Source organism: Suricata suricatta, chromosome 7 (assembly GCF_006229205.1).
Source record: "Suricata suricatta isolate VVHF042 chromosome 7, meerkat_22Aug2017_6uvM2_HiC, whole genome shotgun sequence".
Classification (NCBI taxonomy): Eukaryota; Metazoa; Chordata; class Mammalia; order Carnivora; family Herpestidae; genus Suricata; species Suricata suricatta.
This window is the reverse complement of record NC_043706.1, coordinates 133,710,896-133,734,131: the sequence shown is the minus strand read 5'-3', so window position 1 is coordinate 133,734,131 and position 23,236 is coordinate 133,710,896. Positions and strand designations below refer to the sequence as shown.

Sequence of the window (23,236 nt, the reverse complement as noted above, 5' to 3'; positions counted from 1 at the left end):
ACTTTTCCACAGTTCACAATGTGCCCCTTTGCTGTCACGCAAGACCTACATGTGTACCTGCTACAGCTAACTGAAAACAGTCTATAGAAGATTTTCACTTTTATGGAATCAGATGAAAAGCAGAAATGCGTTCCGTGTCTGTTGTGTAACAAGCTGTTACAGAAGCAGGACGCACACCCCAGAAGCAGGAGCAGCACCGCCAACCTCCTTCCCCGGGGGCTACACTCAGCATCTGAGCATCACGCCACCAGAGCTCTGAACGGTCTTGTGTCTGTGAGCATCTGAGCTTTGCCTCGATTTTTTTTGCACATCCTTTAGCTAGATGTGCCCAAAGGTATCAGAAAAGCCTAGGAAGTTATTTTTTGGTTCTGAGAATGCTCAAAATCTTTCCATAAATAGTATCTGCTGCTTCACTTTAGGACAATTCCACCTACAAAATGATTCATAGAAATGTTCTACTTTCAAGTAGTGGGGAAACCTTTAATGGTGGTGTAATTTTTTTTAATCAAGTGAAAAAAGGAGGAGGAGGATTTGATCTGGATTTTGAAATAGGCGCTGCATGGGTACAGAAGTAAAGGGGCAGGGAATGTAAGCTATTTATTGATACTTATTTATAGAGGTCTGACATTTTTATGGGGTAAATAAAAAGGAAGGTTTGGATGTGGCTTCCTTGCAGTCCCATGGCTGGTCAGATCTAGCAAAAGGAGAGCACTGGGAACAGAGAGAAATAACACAGCAACGTGGCCCTGGCACCAGCCATGCCATCTCAGAACCACCCTCTTGCAGCCCCTGACCTTTGAGGATGGGAGGTCAAGGGGAATGGGGTTTGAGTAGAGGTTTTCTGCCCCATTTGAGGACACCTCAAATCAGCCCATTGGGAATAGTGTCAATAATAACTACAGCATACTCAACAGCCCTAGGGCTGAGAGTGGGGGGCCGAACTCACATGAAGGCAAAAGAGGAAGCTGTCTGTGCTGTAGAATCCAGGATCACCGGAAAGCACCGCCCTTACTTCCTCCCCTCAGAACCCATCAACAGTGTAACACTCAACCATTTCTTGGTTTTGTCCAATGAAATTGTCAACTGACCGAATTATCCCGTTTACTGAAACAACGCTGCCTACTTTTGCAAAAGCATATTAAATCTGTCCAAGCCTGTTAAAATCAGGTTTCAGCCTCAACAAATAGGTTAGAGGTTCACTGGACATAAACCCCAAGATGAGATGATCTGGTGAAAATGACAGAGACGTTCTGTAACACAAAACACAGCTTTAAGGGAAAGGTATGGATTTGGGGGGGGGCGGGGATAAAAAAGCCAAAACCCAAACAAAAAGCATGCGCTCATCCAGACAACCTTTACCCTACTCCACAATTCCATTCAAAATGGTTCTGAGCAACTGTCCCGTGGAGCCATTCAGAGACTAGCAGCACCCCTGCACTCTCCGCTGAGGGCACCTGTTGACCCCAGCATGCGAGGGCCACTGTGTGAAGACCTCCGGCAACAGAGGGGCAAGTGCAATTTTAGATTCACTAAGCTCTCAATCGAGGGTAAGTATTGCTGAGCAATCGAGATGCATAAAATAAAGTCGCTACGCTGATTTTTGTCTAGCCATGCCATCTTCAAGATAGGGTCTCCACGAATTTGTAGGTCTTCAAAATTACTCGGCATTCTGAGAATATCTCTTATTTACCCACGAGAGACCACCTGAATTCTAAATTTATTTTCAACAGATTCATGTAAAGATTCTGAACTAGCACCGCTCGCTAACCTTGGCATTTGCGACACTGATGTGAAACAAGATGGCTGCCACCTACAGAAACGTTCCCCCCACTGGAGTTAAGAGTTCTGAGACAGTGGAGTTCCAGAAAATCCCTAACTGCTCCTCAGTTCAAATACCTGCTAGACAGGAGGTGGGGGAAAAGACAAATGAAATGGAGCTGCAATGTTCACTTGGCAGCCACCGCTTCTCTGTATTTACAGTTTTAAGTTCCATAATATTTACAGGATCTTCGTATCAGAATTTATACTAAGGGCTACTCTGCAACATTTAAAGTTTTACCTTTGAAGGGAAAGTTGCCTTTTTTTTTTTTACTTCCCATACGGTTATACATTTTACTTTTCTATAATGTCATATATTATTCAAGTAATCCTGGATCTTCTTGATATCGTTTTTAACCAAGCAGTACACATCACTGAAGATGTGAAACAGAGCTCGAAGCCAAGTTCACAAAACCACCAAAAACAAGCTTGTAACTATGTTCTGAATGTGCACAGAACAAAAACTGGGAAGAGATATAGCTAAATATTACAAGCGGTTGTGTTTAGAGGCGGGTGGCTTGGTTGGTTAACTATCTATTTAACTCTTGATCTCAGCTCAGGTCATGATCCCAGGGCCATGAGATAAAGCCCCACACAGGGCTCTGCACCGAGCATGGAGCCTGCTTAACATTCATTCATTCTCTCTCTCTCTCTCTCTCTCTCTCTCTCTCTGCCGTTCCCCCACTCATGCTCTCATGCTTTCTCTCTCTCTCAAATCAAAAAAATTAAAAATAAAAATGAAAGTGGCTGTGTTTTGGTAGAGGAACAAAGAATAATTTACTTTTTCTAATTCTTGTCTTCTGGATTTTGTAGTAAAATAATAAAAAGAACTGGCCATTTAAGCACTTATGGGCACCTACAGCACATCTACTTCTTTCGGTTCTATAAATTGAAATGCCGTAATTAGTTTCTATCTTTTTGGAACGAACATGTTCGGGAGATGGGCAAGATGGTGATGGGTTCTGAGGGGGCGCCTGCTGTGCGGAGAGCGCTGGGTGTTGTGTGCAAGTGAGGGACTGCTGAATGCTACTCCTGACGTCACCACTGCCTGCGTGCGAACCGAGGCTTAAATATTAAAATAAGTTTTAAACATTAAATAAGAAATAAAACATGTTTAAATGATTTTGTTTCTCAAGAAATCTTACACAAGAACACCTACCACATACGATGGAGTAAATACTATTATGCTCATATATAGTTAGTTACATGTCAACATTTAAGAAAAGTAAGCAAGTTATCAAATTATTTATCATTATCACTACATAGAATTGACTGTCTTAGGGCGCCTGGGTGGCTCAGTCAGTTGAGCGTCTGGCTTCAGCTCAGGTCATGATCTCACAGTTCACAGGTTGGAGCCCCATGTTGGGCTCTGTGATGACAGCTCGGAGCCTGGAGCTTGCTTCAGATTCTGTGTCTCCGTCTCTCTGCCCCTCCCCCACTCACACTTTGCCTGTTTTCTCAAAAATAAACATTAAAAAAAAAAGAACTGTCTTGATTAAAGCCAAAAATTGTCCCAAATAACACTACTTAAACTTCACAGAAGTTAAATTCAAAAAATAAGCCTGGCATTAACCAATGGTCTATAGTCAAACAACCTGCCATCTGTAACAAAGAAATATTTTTCCATTTATAACCAACACAAGATAACTTTACGATTAAAGAACAAGTAGAACCACACACTTTAAATGTGATATTCCTTTCCCACCACACAGGAGTGTGTAGAGATTGCACAGGAGTGTGGAAAGCAGAGGCCACGTGAAGAAGGTTCATGTGTTTCTGCCCCTTTTGACCAACCTGCCCACCGCCTCCACCGTTCCTGTTTCAGGGCTGTGAACAGGTCACAAGAGTGGATTCTATTGGTTATTTATACAATTCACAAAATGATGGTACACAATCAAATAAATATCCATATACCATTAGAAAATAAAGTTCCATGAAATGTGACCTCTCTTCCAGGTGATACGGGAAGCACGTTCAGAATAACATGTTAAAAGTAAAAACAAACTTCTTCAGCTAATCACGTTTTTTTCCTTCTCATTGAAATGATCAGATTATCACAGGATAACTCATCTTTTCAACAGTCTTGGAAAACATAATAATCCTAAAAACATATCAATCTGCAATATAAAATTCATCATATACCATATTAACGTCATTACCGGAAATGCTTCAGACAGGCGTAGTCAAAATGTTCTAAAAGCCTTCACTATACGTGGGCCTCATTTCAGCAAAAAGTGCTCAGATTATTCGTAAAATATTAAAACAGGTGCCCTTCTAGGTCAATAAGCCGCTGCAATGGCCCAATGTTGAGGACCTCTGGACCCAGGTAGGTCATGGCCAGCCCTGCCCTGCGGGCGCTGCGCGAACAAGGGTGAGGAAGTGGCTTCACCTCCGTGGGTTTCGGGCTGCCCATCTATAAAATGTGATGACAGAATGCCTACTCTGTGTCATAAAGATTAAGTGAGCAAAGTGTCTAGGAGCACGATCGATAGAATTTGGCTGCCATTACTCTAGTATTAATTTTACCCGTTTGTTTTAATATAAACTCTTGGGGAGGGGGAAACAATTCTAAAGGCAATGAAAAGTGTGGCTTCTTTTCTGATTGGTGTTAGTTTTGTGTTCCCGCAGCTGCAGGTGTGAGCAAGGCCAAAAAGAGGCGGAGCAACATGCATGTTTTCATTTGGAAAAAGCCCATGCAAAAGGCTGCATTCCTTTGAGTCACCTTTTATCTCATTCTTAACGGATGATGAACAGTTATGATCTGCTGACTACCAAGGATTTTCCACTGATCTGCTGTCCCTCCCTTACCGAGGAACTCGCCTGAGTTATGGAAGGTCTTTTCTCCTTCCCTTTTCTCGCCAGCGTGTCCAGTCCTTTCAATGAAGAAAATATGCCCTTCTTGTTTCTTGCTCGCTGAGTCAGGGAGAGCGTTCTTTTCCGGAGAGCAGAGTCATCTCTAGAACAGACCTAATTAAAAACACAGTTTAAAAACAAAATCTTAAAACGTTTTTATTTGGGGGACAGAATTATCCGCTGCCTGAACAGGGGTAAACCTCGCACGCTTGAGCTGTGTTCTGACCGGCACCGCAAGCTACCGTGCGTCTGACATACCAGAAACGCATCCACCACACAGACACCTCTCATCTGGACAACACAGACCTAGCTCCCACTTCCAGATCTCCCCAGGGTGGGCTAGACGATCTGCAGACCCCCAGGTGGGAGTCAGTACTGGCCCAGAGGCCATTTCAGAAAACCCAGAGGGGGCTCTGTGAAGCACAAAACAAAATAAGCTTCACTCAATCCTTGAATTCTTCGCACCACTGTCGCTACTCAGGGTTTTCTACCTTCCTGACGGTACGAAGTCTAACCGACAGAAAGGCAGATGCAGATGTGAGTATTTAATCCCTATCTACGAGTGGGTGGGCTCCTAGAAGAAACAGCAGAGAAGCCGGGACTCTGGACAGCGGGATGTCTCCCAGCCTCCACCCCCACAGTGTCCGGCCCTGGGGGGCCCCTGGTCAGTTACTGGGTCAAGTTGCAGGAGAGCTGAAGAGCTGGGAAAAGGTGAACATCGCCATCCCCGCTGAGAGCCGCTGGCTCTCCTTTCCTGGGAGCTCACCAGAGCGTGGAAGGAGGAAACCGACAAGACGCCCAGCCTGCCGAGGGCCAGCTTGGAGGGGCGGCTGGCGGCAGCCAGGAAGCTCTTGGGGTTGGGCAACTCCCCGCCTTGCAGGCTGGCCAGATAGCAGCGCATCCTGAAGAGATCCATGTGAAACTTCTCCAGATTCTGCTCCCATTGCTGGATCTGTTTCGGGAAGAACAGGGATAACTTAAATTAAAATGAGTTTGCATGGGTCCAGCCGAAGATAGGATCCCTTTCACAAACTTCAAGGACAAATTGGTTTCAGCGGGGGCCACATGGTAGAAATTAGCCCTCCCTGCTCACCCGGCCTCAAGCCCTCCTGCCTAAACATGTCGGGTTGGCCGGCGCTGTATGTCATCAGGATGGCCAAGAACAAAACAAAGTCAGGAGTCCCAATACAACATCACGCATGCCGAAAGAGCAGGACCCTTGGAGAACTCCGGCACTCTGACCCACGCCAACGTAAGGCAGGAGGCACAATCATAACCCAGTTATTTCATGTTGTTTAATTTCCCTACACATTATAGCCTGTAATCTTGAACCAGATTAACTGAACTGCACACAGAGGCTGGATAATGGACACAGTGACTTTACACTGCTGTGCCTTTTTAATAAATGGCTCAACATAATAAGACACAAATGGGAGAGGGGGCACCTGGTTGACTCAGAAGGTTAAGCATCGGACTTCAGCTCAGGTCATGATCTCATCAGTCCCAAGTTCAAGCCATACATGGGGCTCTTGGCTGACAGCTCAGAGCCTGGAGCCTGCTTTGGATTCTGTCTCCCTCTCTCTCTTCCCCTCCCCTGCTTACACTTACACTCTCTCTCTCAAAAATAATAAACATTAAATAAAAAAAAAAAGAAGCCAATGGACTTCAGGGGTAAAGACAAATACAGCTTTTACTCCTATTTTAAGTGTATTAGAGAATAATCACCATCTATACATCTGAATAAGATTAAAACACATCTAACTACTTACACAACTGAAATTTCTATGTGCTTCCTCAAAACTGAAGTTATGAATTGGTAAGAATTCTGGGGGAGGAGGGCACTCCCCCTTCTTCCAAGGATCGAAACACATTTATGTTTACATATCACCCGTGAAGAAGGCTCCAGTCGCTGGCCCACACGGGGACCCAGCAGCAGGGCAGAAAGCTGGCCTTCGGCGGTGGCCGGAGCCGTCTCTACATCCAGGAGAAGGTCTACAGTAAAGGCTTGTCATTAAGATTCATGGGTCACTTCATTCACAACAGCTGCCTCTCTAGTTTGGCCATGAGGCACCAACCACCACAAGACAAACCAATGAGGCACTGGACACCACAAGACAAGGAAGCCCATGCCATCCACAGTGGATTAACAGGACAAAAGTCAAATAAAATCTGGGTGTCAGCCAATCGTGAGAGACCAGGGAAGACGAAACTCGTATTTTCACGGAATTCTGGAGTTTGCCAAGTGTTTTTTTAAATGTGTTTATGTGACTCCACATCAAAACACCACTGGAAAGTACAGGCTGTGCCAGCTCGGTGATACCCAGGCAGTCTGCAAATTTTGTCAGAAACGCTGAGCTCAGCGGCAGCATGTCTCCACATTTCCACCCAAAACGCAGGTAAATTCCTGCGAAGGAAATGGATTCAGATGCTCATGTTGTTTGCAAGGAGGAAGAGCCCAGGAGAGCCAGACAGCCTGACGGAGACGTTACGAAGATGAAGCCAGCCCCTAACGTGTATGATTATGCTTCTAGAGAACGGGTATCTTAGTCAATACTGTGCCATGGAGAGGTTGTTTTAAAAGTGAATTTCATAAAAAATACAAATGGAAGGGACCTTATGACTTCTCCTTTTCAACAGTATTTCCCACATTCATCCTGACTCAGCCTTTGTAATGCTTCATTCTATGTCTGTCAACTTGACCGGCCCAGAGTATCCAGAGTTATGAGGGTGTTTTTGGATGAGATTAACCTTGAAATGGGTGGGCTGAGGAAAGCAGATGGCCCTCCCCACTGTGGGTGGGCCTCATCCAATCAGGTGAAGGCCTGAATACACAGGAAAGGCTGACCCTTCACCAAGTAAGGGAAAATCCCTCCTGCCTGGTGACCTTCAAATTGGGATACTGACTTCTGTCCTGCCTTTAGACTTGAACGACCAGCTCATCTTGGGTCTTGAGTCTGCCAACCTTCGAATGGGAAGGGCACCATCAGCTCACCAGGTTCTGCAGCTTGCCGATGCCACACATCATGGGGCTGTGTGCCTTCAGAGTCACATGACTATGCTCATTATAATAAATCTCTTCCTACATCCTGTTGGCTGTGTTCCTCTGGGGAACGGTGACTGATATAGCCTTCACCGCCACAGATCCTTGGAGCAGTCGGTCATCATTAGTCACACATCTATTCCGTATTTAAAGGTGGTATTTCTGGTTGGGAAGGCTGTGTTTCATTCAGAGAGGTTCAGCCAGGGAGGTTAAATGAGGATTTGTGGTTGGAATGAAATATTCCATTTTTTTCCCCACAGACTCACCCAAGTTGTAGAAAAGGGAGAAAACCAGGTAAAAGTATGAGTTCACATGCTTGGGTCACTTGGAGGGAAGGGGGAAATAAAAAGGCTGATCCACGAGCTCAAAACAGACCTAGTGACACTGAGAAAGTCTGCCAACTTCTGCAATGAACCTGCAATGCCCACACCTCCGTTTACCAGCAGAGGAAACTGAGGCCCCCTGAGCCACTGAGGGAAGTGACTTGACCAGGGTCCTATAACGAGCTGGCCCTTCCCGCCTCGCAAAGGCCCAGAGCAGAACCCCAGTGAGCAGCACATGGGGATGAGCTACGATCAAGCACTTGCAACATGGCCCCCGAATCGCAGACCCTCTCACTCCTAAGGCAGATGTCAGTGCACCATCCAACACCCCCTGCGGCAACTCTCCTGCAAATTTTCATCCAACTGCCGCCTTTCTCCCCCAAGCCCCCGGGCATTCAGTGTGGAGGGATGGAAGACCACACTCTCACTTGTGTCCTATTTGTACTGAACATTTTGCCTTTCAGTCTCCTTCCAGGCTTGACGTGCAAGTTCAGCCCAAATTTTAAACGAATTTAACTAAAAAGATAAACATACTTTATGGTACCCCTCAATGATGACATAAAGTAGGAGATAAAGATACATTTTTATAAAGGTAGAGGGAGAAACAGAAGACAGTTTTGCAGCTATTACAATGCTACCTCAGTAAATTTCAATCATCATTAACACAGTAATATTATCTGACTGCACGTTTAGCGGGAATTTCTGAAGATTTTTCTGACAGTACCAAAAACGAAAATGCCCCAAATCAACTCCCTTAAACCAAGACCGTGTTTCCCTCTTCTGAATTCCTCAAGTACCCATCACTGTCCCTAAACACTTCTTTATTTTTTAAGATAAATATCAGGACATGAAAATAAAAACTCAACTTCTATGCAGACTGAGCTTTTATTTCGTCTAACGTCCTGCAAAACACAGGAAAGTGACGTGAAGAAAACTCACTCGGAGGCATTAACTTCCACTGCAGAAGAAAAATTTACTGAGAACATTAAGAGGAAAATCTCCACTTAGGCATTGTCACAAAAGCAGTGCAAAAGTTTCCTTTTTAATATTGCTAAAATCACTACCCTCATTTCATGAGCTCAGATCATGACGGTCTGCTGCAGAGAGCGGGAGGGGAGGGGTGGGAGCCTGATGCTAAAAATAACGGATGAGTAAGTGATACATAAAAACGATGACAAGCACAGTCCCACCACACCCAATACTCAGAAAAATATTTTCTCCCATTCAGTCATTTGATCACAGCACTTGGTCATTTGTCCATTATAAGATTTGTCCTAAAAGACCTTTTTTTTTCCCTTTTTGGTAGAGTACGTTAAAAACTCCCACGCAGTATTTTCCAAGCTCTACAACCTAACCTTCTCAGGAACACCCATCTAGCGACAAGGACTACACTGGGGTTAAGTAGTGGGCAGAACACCCAGCTAAGGCTTAGAGAGTCTGTTTTGTTTTGTTTTGTTTCCCTTTGAGACAGGATTCACAGGCCATAAAATTCACTCCATTTTATAATGAATACACTTCCTTTCAAATCAAGCCAAAAAAATTCAAGTTGTGGAAATCATTTAAACACTAATTTCAATTTTATAGAAAACCATTGCTCACATGATTAATCAGCAAGCAAAACACAATCTGATTCACAAGTCCTATCCAGAGGCCAACAGAGCCCCGTGGCTAGTAGTCAGGGTGTCTGTAGTCCAATCCCAGCTCCACCACTTACCAGCTGTGTGACAAGTTAGAAAACTGTCTTAACCTCTCTCAGGGTCTGTTCACTCGTCCACCCAATGGGTGATACAACCCTATGGAGCTACTGTGAAATCATACATGACCATGTCCTGGGGTAAGAGCCCTGATAAGTAAGCTCAAGGGCCCTGAGGACGCAGAGTGAGGTCAAAGAGAGGATATGTTAGCTGGGGATGAAAGAGGGAAGGCCAGAGGGAAGGAAGTCCAGAGCTGGCGTAAGGAGCATGCGTGGGGCCCACACAGAGAGGAGCCCAGGGCACCACAGTGACGAAGTCAGGAGACGTGGGTACACTCATACACCACCTCAAGCAAAGCACTAGGGATACAGAGAACTTTGAGTAAATATTTAAAAAGAAGTCCGAGTGTCACAAGCCCGTGGCCCAGCCTGCAGCCCCCACCACATCCTCCGCAGGATCCTGGCTGCCTTCTCCCACCGGCCGTTAACCAGGGCAAGTGAGGAACACACAGAACGTCCAGGGACGTGGGGAAGCCACCTGCGGGGGAGCCAAGATCGCCGAAGGGTGGTGAGGTTCTGTCCCTGTTTATTTGTTTAAAATAACAAATGGAAAGGAAAATAAAGCACCACCAACTGGACTTGATTTCCAGCTCTTCCTCCCTCGGAACTTCAAAAGGAACCCAACATGTGAAGGCAGCTGCATGATGGGCTCAAATGAAAGCCGCGCCCTCCTGCCCACGCAGTCGTGGAAAGGCTGGGGGACAAGCCCACGTGACACTCTCTTTCCGGCAGAGCACCTTTCCGCCCAACACTATGGCGATCAGCCGTTATCTTGATGCACCGTTTTATCTTTTTATTTGCACAGGGCCACGCAGTGATCTCCCTGCCCAAGCACATCAAAGGAAATGTTTCCAGAGACTTTATTGTGCATGATGTAACGTACACCGTAAATTCTGCCGCTGTTAGCCTATAAATGACCACATCTGAGGTCCTTGGGGGTTTCTGGGGGGAAGCACTGCACAGATAAAACATTTTCTTTTACGTAAAATAAAATATAGTGACGTGGAGATTTTTAAGTGGCAAGTAGATAAAGCACTATTGCTCTTTTAAAGAAGCTTTTAAAAGGGGGTTAAGAGAAAAGTGTATCACTATGGGATATGTGGAACGGCGTGATCTTGCTGGTCTGGTTTGAAAACATCTTTCCCTTTGTAGTCTCACATAACGTGCTCTAGTGAAAGACCAGCTCATAAACTAATCCTGAGCATGTGCTTGTTTCCCACCTTGACTTTTCACATTCTTTGGGTCTGCGAGTAAAGACCTAATGGCTCTCTTCACGACCATCTGGCAAAGGAGCGAAGGTCAGTGAGCGCAGCAAATATAATTTGTGGGACCCCCTGCAAAGACCTCTGGGAAAACAGGACTCAAGTACGACCTTAAAAACGGCCGATATGGCAAGGAGAGAATTTTCAGGTGTAATTTCTTAATATTGATCCCAAATGTTTACCAGAAATTCACAAGTGCAGTATGAGAAGGTAACTCTGTGTACGCAAGAGGCGGGCAGGGCGGGGGTGAGGGTAGGAAGAACTGAAATGAAAAATCAGTAGTGTCACGACAGTGCATTAAAATAACTAATGTAATGATTCTGATAAAGAATGCATAAGGCGCCACCAGTAAGAATTAAAAGAGCTTTACTTCAGGCAACCCAACCATCGAAGACCCTGGAGTCTGTATAGGGTTTATATGAATGTAACTCTCCTCCCAGAGACACCATAAATTAATCATTTTCAGCTATGAAAGACACTTAATGAAACTGCATTATGACATAAAATTACATTTAATGAAAATGTGTATTTTTCTAAAACGTTTGCTTGGATTTCCTAGGGTCACTCAAAAGGAAAGGGGAAGGAAAAGGGTGGCAGTCTAAGAGCCTCTGAATGTTGCCCGATCTCCCTTTTTTATCTTCCTCGACCCAAACATTTGACATTCTATAAGGACATCCCTTTATAGGACTAAAGTATGGCTTCAAAGTTAATTTTTAGAGAGCTGGTAGAAGTTAAAGCCCCATTTCCCCCCATGCAATCCGCCCGAGACTGGTTTATTGGGGCGCCCTGAACACTCTGAGACGCCTGAATCCAGGACTTCCACCGCTGAGGACAGACAGACAACTGTGACTACTGGATCCTGGAAATTTGGGACCGCGCACGTGAGACGTGGCCCAGGGAAAAAATGGAAGAACCGTTTCTCCTCCCCCACAAGCGTTCTGACTGGTCAGGTAGCCCTGACACACATCCCTACAGCCACACAGACGCAAAGCTGGGAGATCGGGTCCTGCCGCAGCACCGGAACCCTTCCCAGACCTGAGAGAGGCGGCTGGTAAGTCAGAAGGCGGCAGAGGGCAGAGAGCATGGGGCAGGGGGAGCTCCTGGGGCGACAGCTCCTCCCGCGGCCGTGTTCCTGCCAAAGGCCCCAACACCCGCGCCTCTCTGAACTCTGCTTGGCAGCTTCAACTTCTGCTCAGTTCCCTGGTAACTGGTAGTGTGCAGTTTGCTAGCAGGTACTGTCCAGATAAATGGCGTATTCTGTTTGAGGAACAGTTCAGTTCGAGAGTATTGGATGCGCTCACTGACACAGCCACAGGATGACAGAAATTCTTCCGTGTAAGTTGTTAAGCTTCTATACTGTCACCGGCATCAGGCCCTGGTCACTGCACGTCCAGGGCCATCCCACCAACTGGCAGACGTCCCTATGTCAATCTGTCCTCCAAATATTCTGATTAATCTTCTGAAGATACGACACTCAGCCTCCATTTATGAAGACGGAGATGCTATAACTTTCACGGACATGTATTTAAGCGCTTAGGGTGTGTGAGCAAAGGAAAACATACTAAAAAGCTGCTTTTAATCCTCCAAAAGGCAAACAGCATAGAAACTAGCTAATTAATTATGATATGAATGTGGAACTAGACCAGAGAAAGCACTTTCCTTAGCATCTTATCTGTGGACAACAGAAAAAATACATACGGTTCTTTTGGAATCCACAGACATGGGAATAGCTGTATAACATGAAACCAAACTTTCTGAAGCCACCATCTGTATTAGAATCCTATCTAATTGTCTAGTGGTTTAATTATATATAAGTCTTGATCTGAAAGTGACAATGTAGGAGAGAATCAGCAAGGCATGAAGAAGCTATTCAAGGTTATGAAACAAGGGGTGCCTGGGTGGCTCCGCTGGATAGATGTCTAACTTCAGCTCAGGTCATGATCTTGCAGTTTGTGAGTTTGAGCTTCGCGTCAGGCTCTGTGCTGACAGCTCAGAGCCTGCTTCAGATTCTCTCTCTCTCTGCCCCTCTCCCGCTTGTTCTATGTCTCTCTCGTGTGCAAAAATAAATAAATATTTAAAACAAAAATTTTTAAACAAGATTTGGTCTCCATATATTCCACTGTATATATAACGATAACCAAACGCTCTAAAGGTAACCAACCTCACCAATGTCACAAAAGTGTTGTCACTGAGTACAGGAGATGAGAAGCCACAGAAACTGTCCCCCCAGAGGTATAAGAAACACCACCACCACCGGTGTGCATTCCTACCCAGGTTTTTGCTGTGAATGACATGAGCAAGGAAACCAACTACCTAAGTAAGTAATACCTGGTTTTCTATGGCTTTCCGGTTCTTCGGGTCGCTCACCACGGACAGCTGCAACTCTGCCATCTTCTTCATCTTGCTGTCCATATCTATCTTCTGAACAAGGTTTTTGGTCTGGTTCTTCAGCAGCCGAACCGTGTCCTCTTTTCCATGTTTCTTTGCAAAAAGGGATGCGCAAGCTGAATGTATGGCGGTGACCCAATTTTCCAGATCTGTCTGGCTAGTGGCCTAAACGCAGGGGGGAAAAAAACCTATTTGGAATTGTTTTACCACAAAGTGTTCCCCAAAGTGGGAGGCTGGGCTTTGATGTGTAAAACCCAACAAATACCTTCACTTCATAAAAACTGCTTAATTTCAAAAACAGACCCAACCACTCAGCTCAGGCCTGCGGGCTTCCTGGACTCCGGAGGGGCTGAGAGAATGCCCAGAGAAGACCGAAATAATCATGCAGCCCCAGATCCAACAGGAAGGCTAACCACAAACCACGCTGTAAGCCAAGAGCAGAGGAGCGATCCCACCGGGGCATATCCACTCAGCTCAGGGTCTTTCACTATGCTGTTCTCTGAAAGGTGCTTATCTTCATAATTTTAACAGAGTGAGAAAACATTAAAGCTTAAAAGGTTAAACTCTGAAACATAGATATGAAATTTCACCTATTAAAGAACACTGGGGGGATGTACACAACATTAAAATAGCGGCCTTTGAACACGGGGAATATACATAATGGTTCTTCTCTCTCCGCTCTTCAGTTAGCTTCAGACAACATGACTACATGCAATGTCCATGTAAGAAAATTATTTTAAAAATAAAACAAGCCAAATGAGCAGAGATTACGATTCTAAGCAGGCTGAAAAGCCCTTTCCATTCCCTTGACATCCAGAAATAACCACACAGATTCAGGCTATGGATTGATCCCCCAATGATCTCTGGGATCACACATCAGGGCCTACTGGGTAAATTTCTTAGTACTAAGGGTATTTTGTCTGAATCACAAAATACTCATTTCACACCTGTCCCTAAGAAATCCATGCAGATTTAATCTAATGTTCTAACCTTCCCTATAATTCAGATTAACAGCAATTCGTTACTTGGCTTTAAAGCATCATAAAAAGTCTCAGCAACCTTCGTGTTAAGAGAAGGAAAATCCAATCTCAGGCCCTGAATCTGGTAAGTCAATTCGGGGACAACAAAAAGGCTAGAGGCCCTATGAGTTGACCTGGTACCGGCAACAGGCAATCCTTTGCAGAGAATTCTAGATTCCCACAGTTAGCTGAGAGAACACTATGTTGTTGTGCAGGCCTCCTGAGAGTGTCCAGGACCAGCATCATCAAGACACCCGAACCCAGGACCCAGGGGTCTTCTGTGAACCTTTCTGGCCACTGGGACCACACGCAGGGCTGGGCTGAGCTCAGGTAGCAGTTCAGAAGTACACTCATCTTCCTTCACTTCTACCTCTTTTGAGTTAATTAACAACAAAAACAGCACTCATAGTTAGGACTTCTTTAGTACGTAACACATGCAATAATTTATCCTCAAAGCAATCCTATAAGCTCCTGTTGCCCCACTGGCTGTGGGACCCAAAGCTCAAAGCGGTTCAGGGAGTGCCCCGTGGGGACCCGGGCCACAGCACCACGAGCTTGCACTGAAGCCTGATGCCGGTCCCGATGGCTCAGCACCACCACACTCCTCAACCTCGCACTCGCTGGAAAACCGCAAGGGGCTGTGGCAGCAGATACCCTGGATCTTAACATCCTAAGTCCTTCTGCTGGAAAATGAGACCTTCCAGTGTTATGTCTCTACGGCTGTCCTGAAAACTGCTTCTTTTACTCCTACTGGGATTCTTAGGAAAACCCTAAAGCCATATTCTGTAGGCCTCACTGAACAGCCTCCACTCTGGGGAATTTCAGACCTTGTGCCACTAGATTGCGAGCTATTGCAGAATGGGGATCACGATTTTTCTCTCTTCAGATCCGAAAGACCATCCCGGGGGCCGCACTCAGCTTGGCACCCATGGGGCATCCTGAGCAAGGCCTGCTGTATGACTGTGCACTGACCCCAAATCACCTGACAGTGAGCGGAGGCCAATCTTGCTTATTTAAGCCCCAACCCAAAGCCTAACTGTGCTCTGCTCTGTTTCACTGCTGAGCTGTGCCTCTCCATTCTGTTCCTTCTATCGTCCTAGCGCACGAGCCTTCGCCTCAACCCCACATTTAGCAAGCTCGCCGGTACCTGGAAAAGGTAGACATCTCCAAAGGAGTTGCTGAGGCAGAACACGTTTTCCTTCTTGGGATGCTCTGGGACGGACTGCACTATGCTGTCTTCTGCAAACAAGGCACACCGGGGGGCACTGCTCTGATCTGTGCAATTCTTCCCGTATGTCTCGTAGAACAGCAGGGTGCATCCTGTGAGACAGAGAAGCAAAAGAACATGTGTGCCACCATCCTGAGGACACAGGGAAGTAGCGAGAAGCGAGCATCTAAAAGAGAAAAGAAAATGGAAAGAGACAACCATGTGATACAAAAGGACACTGTGGTATCCGAAGTATGCCTGTGGCACTGGTGTAACTGAAGTGAAAATGACATGTTTTTGTTAACATGATATCAGTAATAACAATTCCAAACATTTCTTATTGCTTATTCTGTGTCAGGAACTCTTCTAAGTTCTTCAATGGCTCATTTCGTCCCCACAGCAGCCCCAGGAGGCTGGTGTCATTATTAACCCCATTCTACAGATGAGAAACCTGAAAGATTATACCACCATGCAGGTCCCACGGCTGGACTGCCCAGGTACTGGCTCCACAGCCCCTGTTCTTTGTAAATTTATTTATTTTTGAGAGAGAGAGCGCGCGTGTGAGCGCACATGTGCAGGGGAGGAGCAGAGAGAGAGAGGGAGAGAGAGAGAATCCCAAGCACGTGGCAGGGTCTGAAGTGGGGCGCAAACTTACAAACTGCAAGATCATGAGCTGAGCCAAAATCAAGAGTCGGATGCTTAACCCACTGAGCCACCCAGATGCCCTAAGCCCTCGCACTTAACCACACCACTGAGTTACTAGAGCGGAGTGCAGAAAGCCAAAGAAAACCCATGTGCATGAACTAAGGGAGCTCCTATGCTTAAAATCTGTGGTAACAGGAAACTGAGTTTACCTGGAAAACTTGGCAATTTATGAGAAAAGCACCCACTTAATCCTCCAAATGCCATGTGAAGTAACTTAACATTAGTGTCTTCTTTTATCTTGCAGTAAGAGAAAATAACAATACAAATTTCACTAGTTTATATTAAGAGGGGGAAATGAAATTAAATCTCCCTCAATTTTAAAACATTACTCCAAAAATGCTTGCAGCTACACAGCTTTCCCCCAAGAAGCCAGTGAGGTATTATAGGTAGAAGTTATTAAGTATCTACTCTTATAATTAGATAGAAGTGCCTTATAATTATCAGATGCAGCCTTGAAGCAAATTCTAACATGCTCACAAGTATGTTCTCTTGGTGATAAACCTTCATCCAAAAATCTTTTGAGCACTTCTCATATGCCGAGCCTCGACACCCAAATACAGCTGACAAGTCACCACCATCCCTCTGCTTTGCAAAAACCTCTTACCCTGAGAGTAAAGAAGCGCCCGCCTGCTCTCACCTCCACTGTGAATGAAAGAGGTCCGCAGCATGACTGTTTGCCCTCTGAGTGAGGAGTCCGCATTCACAAAAGCGTAAAGGTTTTAAAACACGATTTCATGCTAGCCTGCCTCACTTCCTCCTTCAAAACCCAATCCAAATCTGGACAAACACGTTCAGATAATGTACTCCAGGACAGCACAGAAGCCAAGAGAAAAAGATGCTGGCAGGTGGCTCTGCCCCCAGACACAACATCACCAGGACACCACTTTCTCCCTCTGTAGCACTTAATGATCACAAGAAGCACGAGCAATCTTTCTTCCTGCAAACAAGAGGCACCCACACCGAGGCTAAGAGAGGTGCTTAGAAGAAGGAAAAATAGCGGGAGGTATCCAGCAGCCAGAGCTGCATCTGCAGGACTGAACTAGTCTCTTTTACCAGCACCGAGAAACATGTCCCCAAACATTTCCAACGGGAAAGGCCTGAGTGCTGCTGCGATGCCACGACCTGGGGACCCGAGGACCAGGGTGAAGGTGGCAGAGCAATGCCAGCTCTACCCAGTCCAAATTCTTTCTGACAGGTTACCATTTACTTCCCAGGTTCCCTGTCCTGAGCTCCCAGGAGCCGTGGTTTGACTCGTTACATCTAGAGGAAATGAACAAAAATCTGGGCAGGTGCCAAGATGCCGCCAAGCCTCCCGCTGCAGCTCTGCCGTGACAGCATGAAACCAAAACGGGACCTGTCGCCCTAGCCCCAGGCCAGGATGAAAACCAACAGGCACAAATTGTGTTGCTATCAGATTTAAAGAACAAGAAATCAGTTGTAAATCTATTATATCAAAGTCATCTTCATCGGTATCTCGAACGCTGGGGCGGTAAGTTTGATGGAGAAAGGGTCCAATCAGGTCAGTGCCGTCTCCTGCCCCCACCACCCCCACCCAGCGTTTTGGCCATCAGCCCTGCACTGTCCCCACCAGGAGCTGGTGGTGGCCTGGGAGGTTGACAGTGGAAGTTCTTCTCGCCACGGTCGCAGAAGAAGACGGACAGGAACAGCAGCGGGAGTATAAGGACAAATGAGGTACTATTAGAAATGTCACCAGCAGAAAGAGAGAGCGAGTCTCGTCTTCGCTCAAACCCACCTCTTCCGGACACCCTCACAACCCACCCTAACCTCATCATCCTCTCTGCCCTCTCACACGGCACAACCTCCAGCACCTCCAGACTCCTTCCGGAACCCCTCTCCTGAGTTCGTGCGTTCTGAGGGATTAACTCTTCGACCTTGCCAACTGCCCCATCTGGAGCCTCAGTGAACCACGTGAAAATCCACTCATTGGAGAAGACACAGAGAGCAGAATCCCTCTGTTAAAAATTTATTACGTCCTGCAAGCCCTAGAAAACATTTCTGCCTTCAGCATACTATACATTCAACACAGGTACACAACCAGGCAGCGTGTTCCTGGCCACTCTCCCCGGAACATGTTTCCAATCTATTTACATAAACACTTCAAAGATAATTTTAAAATTCTGCTTAAGTGTGTGTGTGTGTATATATATATATATATATATACACACACATACACATACATATATTGTTTGATATATATTTGTGTGTGTGTGTGTGTGTTTAACAAGGATGAAACCAAATAGTTAAGTCTAAACATTACAACTTGGATTCTAAGCCAAGAAAGTTGAACTCAACCTATTGAATTCCCAGAGGAAAGAGGTGTAGAAAGCCACACGGAAAAGGTTATGTTGGGAAAAAAACATCTTTATCGCATGCCTTTCCTTGGCTGCAAAGGAAAGGAAGGAATGTGGGCTTGATAACATTTGCTCTCACAAAGCAGCCTTCATCCGTGGGTCTTGAGGTGTCGCACGAGCAAGCACAAGACAGCAGTGCGCAGCAGGCGCGCAGATCCTGGAAATGTCGGGCACTCAGGCCCACGCCTGCCCTGCAAGCCCGCAGCGGAAGTCCGCGGTGTAGCCTCCATGATGGAACCCAGACATGGGCTCTTCCTGCCTGGATCTCCCCCAGGAAGCCTCCGACAATCTGGCTCCGCACGAGCGTCTGCAGGGACAGGGACATCGGAAAGATGGTGTCCCTTCCGCCTGCTCGTGGCTCCCACCATGGCTGTATTTTTCTTTTCTTTCTACAGTAATTCAGAATCAGCTTGCCTTTCATCTATTCGTGCCCACCCAAACTGTGGAGACTAGAGCAAATCGGTGTCTCTTCTAGAAGACTGCTGCTCTCTGCCTCCTCAGTCCTTAGTTTCTGCAAGCTCAACCATCCTGGATCCTCACACCATCCTCCACAGGGCATGGCTCTAAATCCTCCGGTGTCACCAGCGGCCTCAATTCTTATGGTGGGTTAGGCACACACAAACATACCCTCACCAGCCGCCCACCACCAGGGGGTGTACCCTGGGGGACTGTCAGAGCCATTAGGACAGGCAGGGAACAACGTTCCGAAGCATCAGTTCTTTTTTTTTTTTTTTTATGTTTACTTAACTTTGAGAGAGAGAGAGAGAGACTGAGCAGGTGTGGGGGAGGGGAAGACACAGAATCTGAAGCAGGCTCCAGGCTGTCAACACAGAGCCTGACGCAGGACATGAATCCACGAACTGTGAGACCATGACCTGAGCTGAAGTCGGCTGCTTAACCAACTGAGCCACCCAGGTACCCCCAAAGCACCAATTTTAACAAACTTTACACTGAAAAATAAATATAAATAAATACAATAACTAAAAAGTAAGTATGTGTCATATTATGGAGTGGAGTGCATCTCTTTCAAAGATCATACAGGAAGGAGGCAACTTCAGACTGTGGTGCATAAACAGTTTCACAGGGGACATTTTCACTCCCTTCTTCAAGGAGAAATACTTCAGGTGGACCCATTCAAGAACCCTCATCTTGTTTACTAACAGGTCTCTGGGTCTCCTGCACTATTTTTTACCTCCAAGAGCAGAAACGGCCAGGTCCATCCCTGGCGTAGGAAGGAGCGACTGATGTAGCTATAGAACATGGGACATCTCTAATGATGAAGCCAAAGATCACACTGACTCTTTTAAACCACATTTACTTTTATCTTGACATCATCCCATTGGAAATCATTCAGTGAACAGCCTACAGACCAAACCCCCAAATCTCCTTCACTTGTAATACTTGGGAGCCACACCTCCCTGTCCTGTACTCAGGGTGGTTCCTTGATTATTAACACCTCAGAGCATAACAGTCCCTTTGAATTGTATCTTGCTAGATTCACCCCCGTATCCCAACTTCCCGTATTTCGTCCATCATCCAGTGTGAGAACCTGACTCCCCAGTATGCCCAAGCCAGGTGAGCTCTTGGCCTTCCCTCAAGCACCATGCATCACAAGGATCTAAATCCACAGCTGGAAAACAAGACCGCAGTCTGCGCTGGGCACTGGGTCATGGGTTTTATAAACCTTCCAGACTGCTAGGGAAAGGTGTTACTTAAGGACAAGATACCTTCAAAAGTGCAACCTGCCCAGAGAGGCTTATGGGTAATTAGGAAATGGCACCAGCTCCCCAAGGCTGGGGTGGGGGCATCTTATAATCTCTACATAGTGGGCAAAGAAAGCTAGAAAGAAGCCCTGTGGAGGGCTCCAGGCCTTTCACAAAGACAGTCTGCAGAGAGGATTCCTAGTTCCGCTTTCTCCCAGGATAGGGAAGGGTGGGGCTCTGTAACGAGGCTTGACTTGGGACACCATGCTCTGTTCCTCTGACAGAGTCACAAGACAGTTGTGCAGAAATGTCAGAGGCTGTGAGGCTGTTCCTCCGGTTGGCATCTGTGTAAATCATCTTTGCACCTATATAAATCCACACCGTATCGACTTAGAGCCTCACTCTTCCTCAGGACACTTAGATTGCTTCAAGTCTATACATCCATAATGAGCAAGGCAATTATAATTTTTAAATGGCAATGCCTACAAGAAATGTTCATCATCTTAACAAAACAAATTTTTACTCCCATTTCCTTCACATTAAAAAGAAGATATTTGTTTGTGATAACAATTAGATTTTCTAGTTTATAAAGGTCAGAGAACACAAATCAAATAATCCAGATGAAATTCTTCATCATACCAGCTGAGGAGATACTTCTCTGGAGTTCTGAACATGTGCAGAACATGATACTCAAGATCTACATTTGGTTACTTATTTGGAATATTTTTATACCCAGAGGCAGGAAAAGTATTTAAGAATGGTACAGAAATAACTATAAAATAACAAGCTATAAGTATTAAATTCAATCATTATGTCTTAGAATGAATAATATACAAGACTATTACAGAATTTATATTATCTAGGTTTGAGAAAGTATTTGTAGCAAAGCATGCTGGAAATTCTGTCAAATCCCTTCACATTGATGCAAACTAACCCTGGACTGAATGGCACTTCCTAGGAGACAGGGCAGCTGGACAAAATGATTCCAGTGGCCCTCTTGAGTCAACAATGCACTTACCTTTCAGTGTTACCCAGTATTGTTTCCACTTCCTCCGAGCCACCAGTTCAAGCTTCCTTTCCTTCTGCAAAGTGACCAGGGGTTTGAAGAACAGCCAGCCTGCTTTCCGGACCACCCCTTGCTCCTTCTCAAAGAGCAGATCAAGCTGCTCCAAAGAGCTGAGTGACCCACTGCTGGAGTCAGCAGTTTCTGTGGACGTTTCTACATTCTCTGTGTTGGTCCTGCTCATTTCCAACTCCCGCATGAAATTCTCATAAATGTTCTGCTGGAGGGGATCACTGCCAATTGCATGAGCGGATTCGCTTCTCTGGGACAGGATCTGAGCCGAGCCCCCTGACCACAGTGAAGCAGACATCTGGAAAGGCCCCTGCACATCTGCATTCAGTCCATCTGAGCGGCTGTCAAAGTAGTCACTGCCTTCCTTGGACTTCGGCTCCTGTGAGCAATGCAGACAAACACCCATTAGAGGTTATGCACATCCACAGTATCCCTTCCCAAACATTGCAAACAAGTCTTACTATTGGTCACAGATGCTGCTACTGCCAAGCAACGTTCTTTTAACAAAAATGCACCTTCAATCATCAAGTCACCAAACAAGAAAAAACTGTAGAAACAGTGTTGCCCAATCCAACCTATAGCCAGTGGAGTCGATGCTTCAAGATATAAACAAAAAATCACTGACTATCCTAAACCTAACCTATGCTGAGCATCAAGAAATTAACTAGTATATTTAAAACCCATCAGTGGAGATTTCTAGGCTGATGTTTCTTCACTAACTGTGAACCAGTGTCGTCTTGGAAAGAATTCATGCTCTTGGCAGTCTGTCTTCCTCTTGGATCCTTTCAAAGCTAAGTAGAAAATCATTCATTCCAGGGTCACAGGGTGGGGTAAGGAACAGGCACGAAGCAGGTTTTTAGGTGTTGTTATTCAAACTTCTCTTTCTCTGCTCAAAACACAGTCCCCAGCTTCTCACTGCCTCTACCCAAATCAAAACTGGAGGATGTCTAGCACTTTATTTTCCTACTTCAGACAGTAAAAACCATGTACCTGGAATTCCTTATCTATAAAGAGTATTTGCTAGTAACTTGTTTTTCATAAATAGTATTTTTTTAGTTAGTTGGGGAATTTCTTTTTTGAAAAGAATATATTCATTTACTCACATCCTTTTCTTCAAAAATCTACTTTGTTCTAGTCATCAGGGATACCAAAGGCATAATTCTTTTTTTTTATTGTTAGACATACTTTTTTTTAATAGTTTACTGTCAAAATGGTTTCCATATAACACCCAGTGCTCTTCCCCACAAATGCCCTCCTCCATCACCACCACCTCTTCCCCTTCAACCCTCGGTTTGTTTTCAGTATTCAATAGTCTCTCAGGTTTTGCATCCCTCTCTCCCCCCAACTCTCTCTCCCTCTTCCCTTCCCCCTGTTTCTCCATTAGGTTTCTCCTGTTCTCCTGTTAGACCTATGAGTGCAAACATATGGTATCTGTCCTTCTCTGCCTGACTTATTTTGCTTAGCATGACACCCTCGAGGTCCATCCACTTTCCTACAAATGGCCAGATTTCATTCTTTCTCATTGCCATGTAATACTCCGTTGTATATATATACACCACATCTTCTTGATCCATTCATCGGGTGATAGACATTTAGGCTCTTTCCATGATTTGGCTATTGTTGACAGTGCTGCTATGAACATTGGGGTACATGCACCCCTATGCATCAACATTTCTTTATCCCTTGGGTAAATCCCTAGCAGGGCTATTGCTGGGTCA

The 23,236-nt window shown here is 45.5% G+C and overlaps 1 protein-coding gene across 1 annotated transcript in view; it reads right to left on the bottom strand.

Annotated features, from left to right (window-relative positions):
* The window catches only part of TIAM2 (T cell lymphoma invasion and metastasis 2), a 119,216-nt gene that overhangs the window by 76,300 nt on the left and 19,680 nt on the right, over window positions 1-23,236 (bottom strand). The window contains exons 5-9 of the mRNA XM_029943255.1: window positions 21,462-21,897; window positions 15,604-15,776; window positions 13,378-13,602; window positions 5,438-5,623; window positions 4,627-4,785 (exon numbers count right to left, since the gene is read on the bottom strand). Of these exons, the coding sequence (XP_029799115.1) occupies window positions 4,627-4,785; window positions 5,438-5,623; window positions 13,378-13,602; window positions 15,604-15,776; window positions 21,462-21,897 (1,179 nt within the window). The remainder of the gene's footprint in view (window positions 1-4,626; window positions 4,786-5,437; window positions 5,624-13,377; window positions 13,603-15,603; window positions 15,777-21,461; window positions 21,898-23,236) is intronic.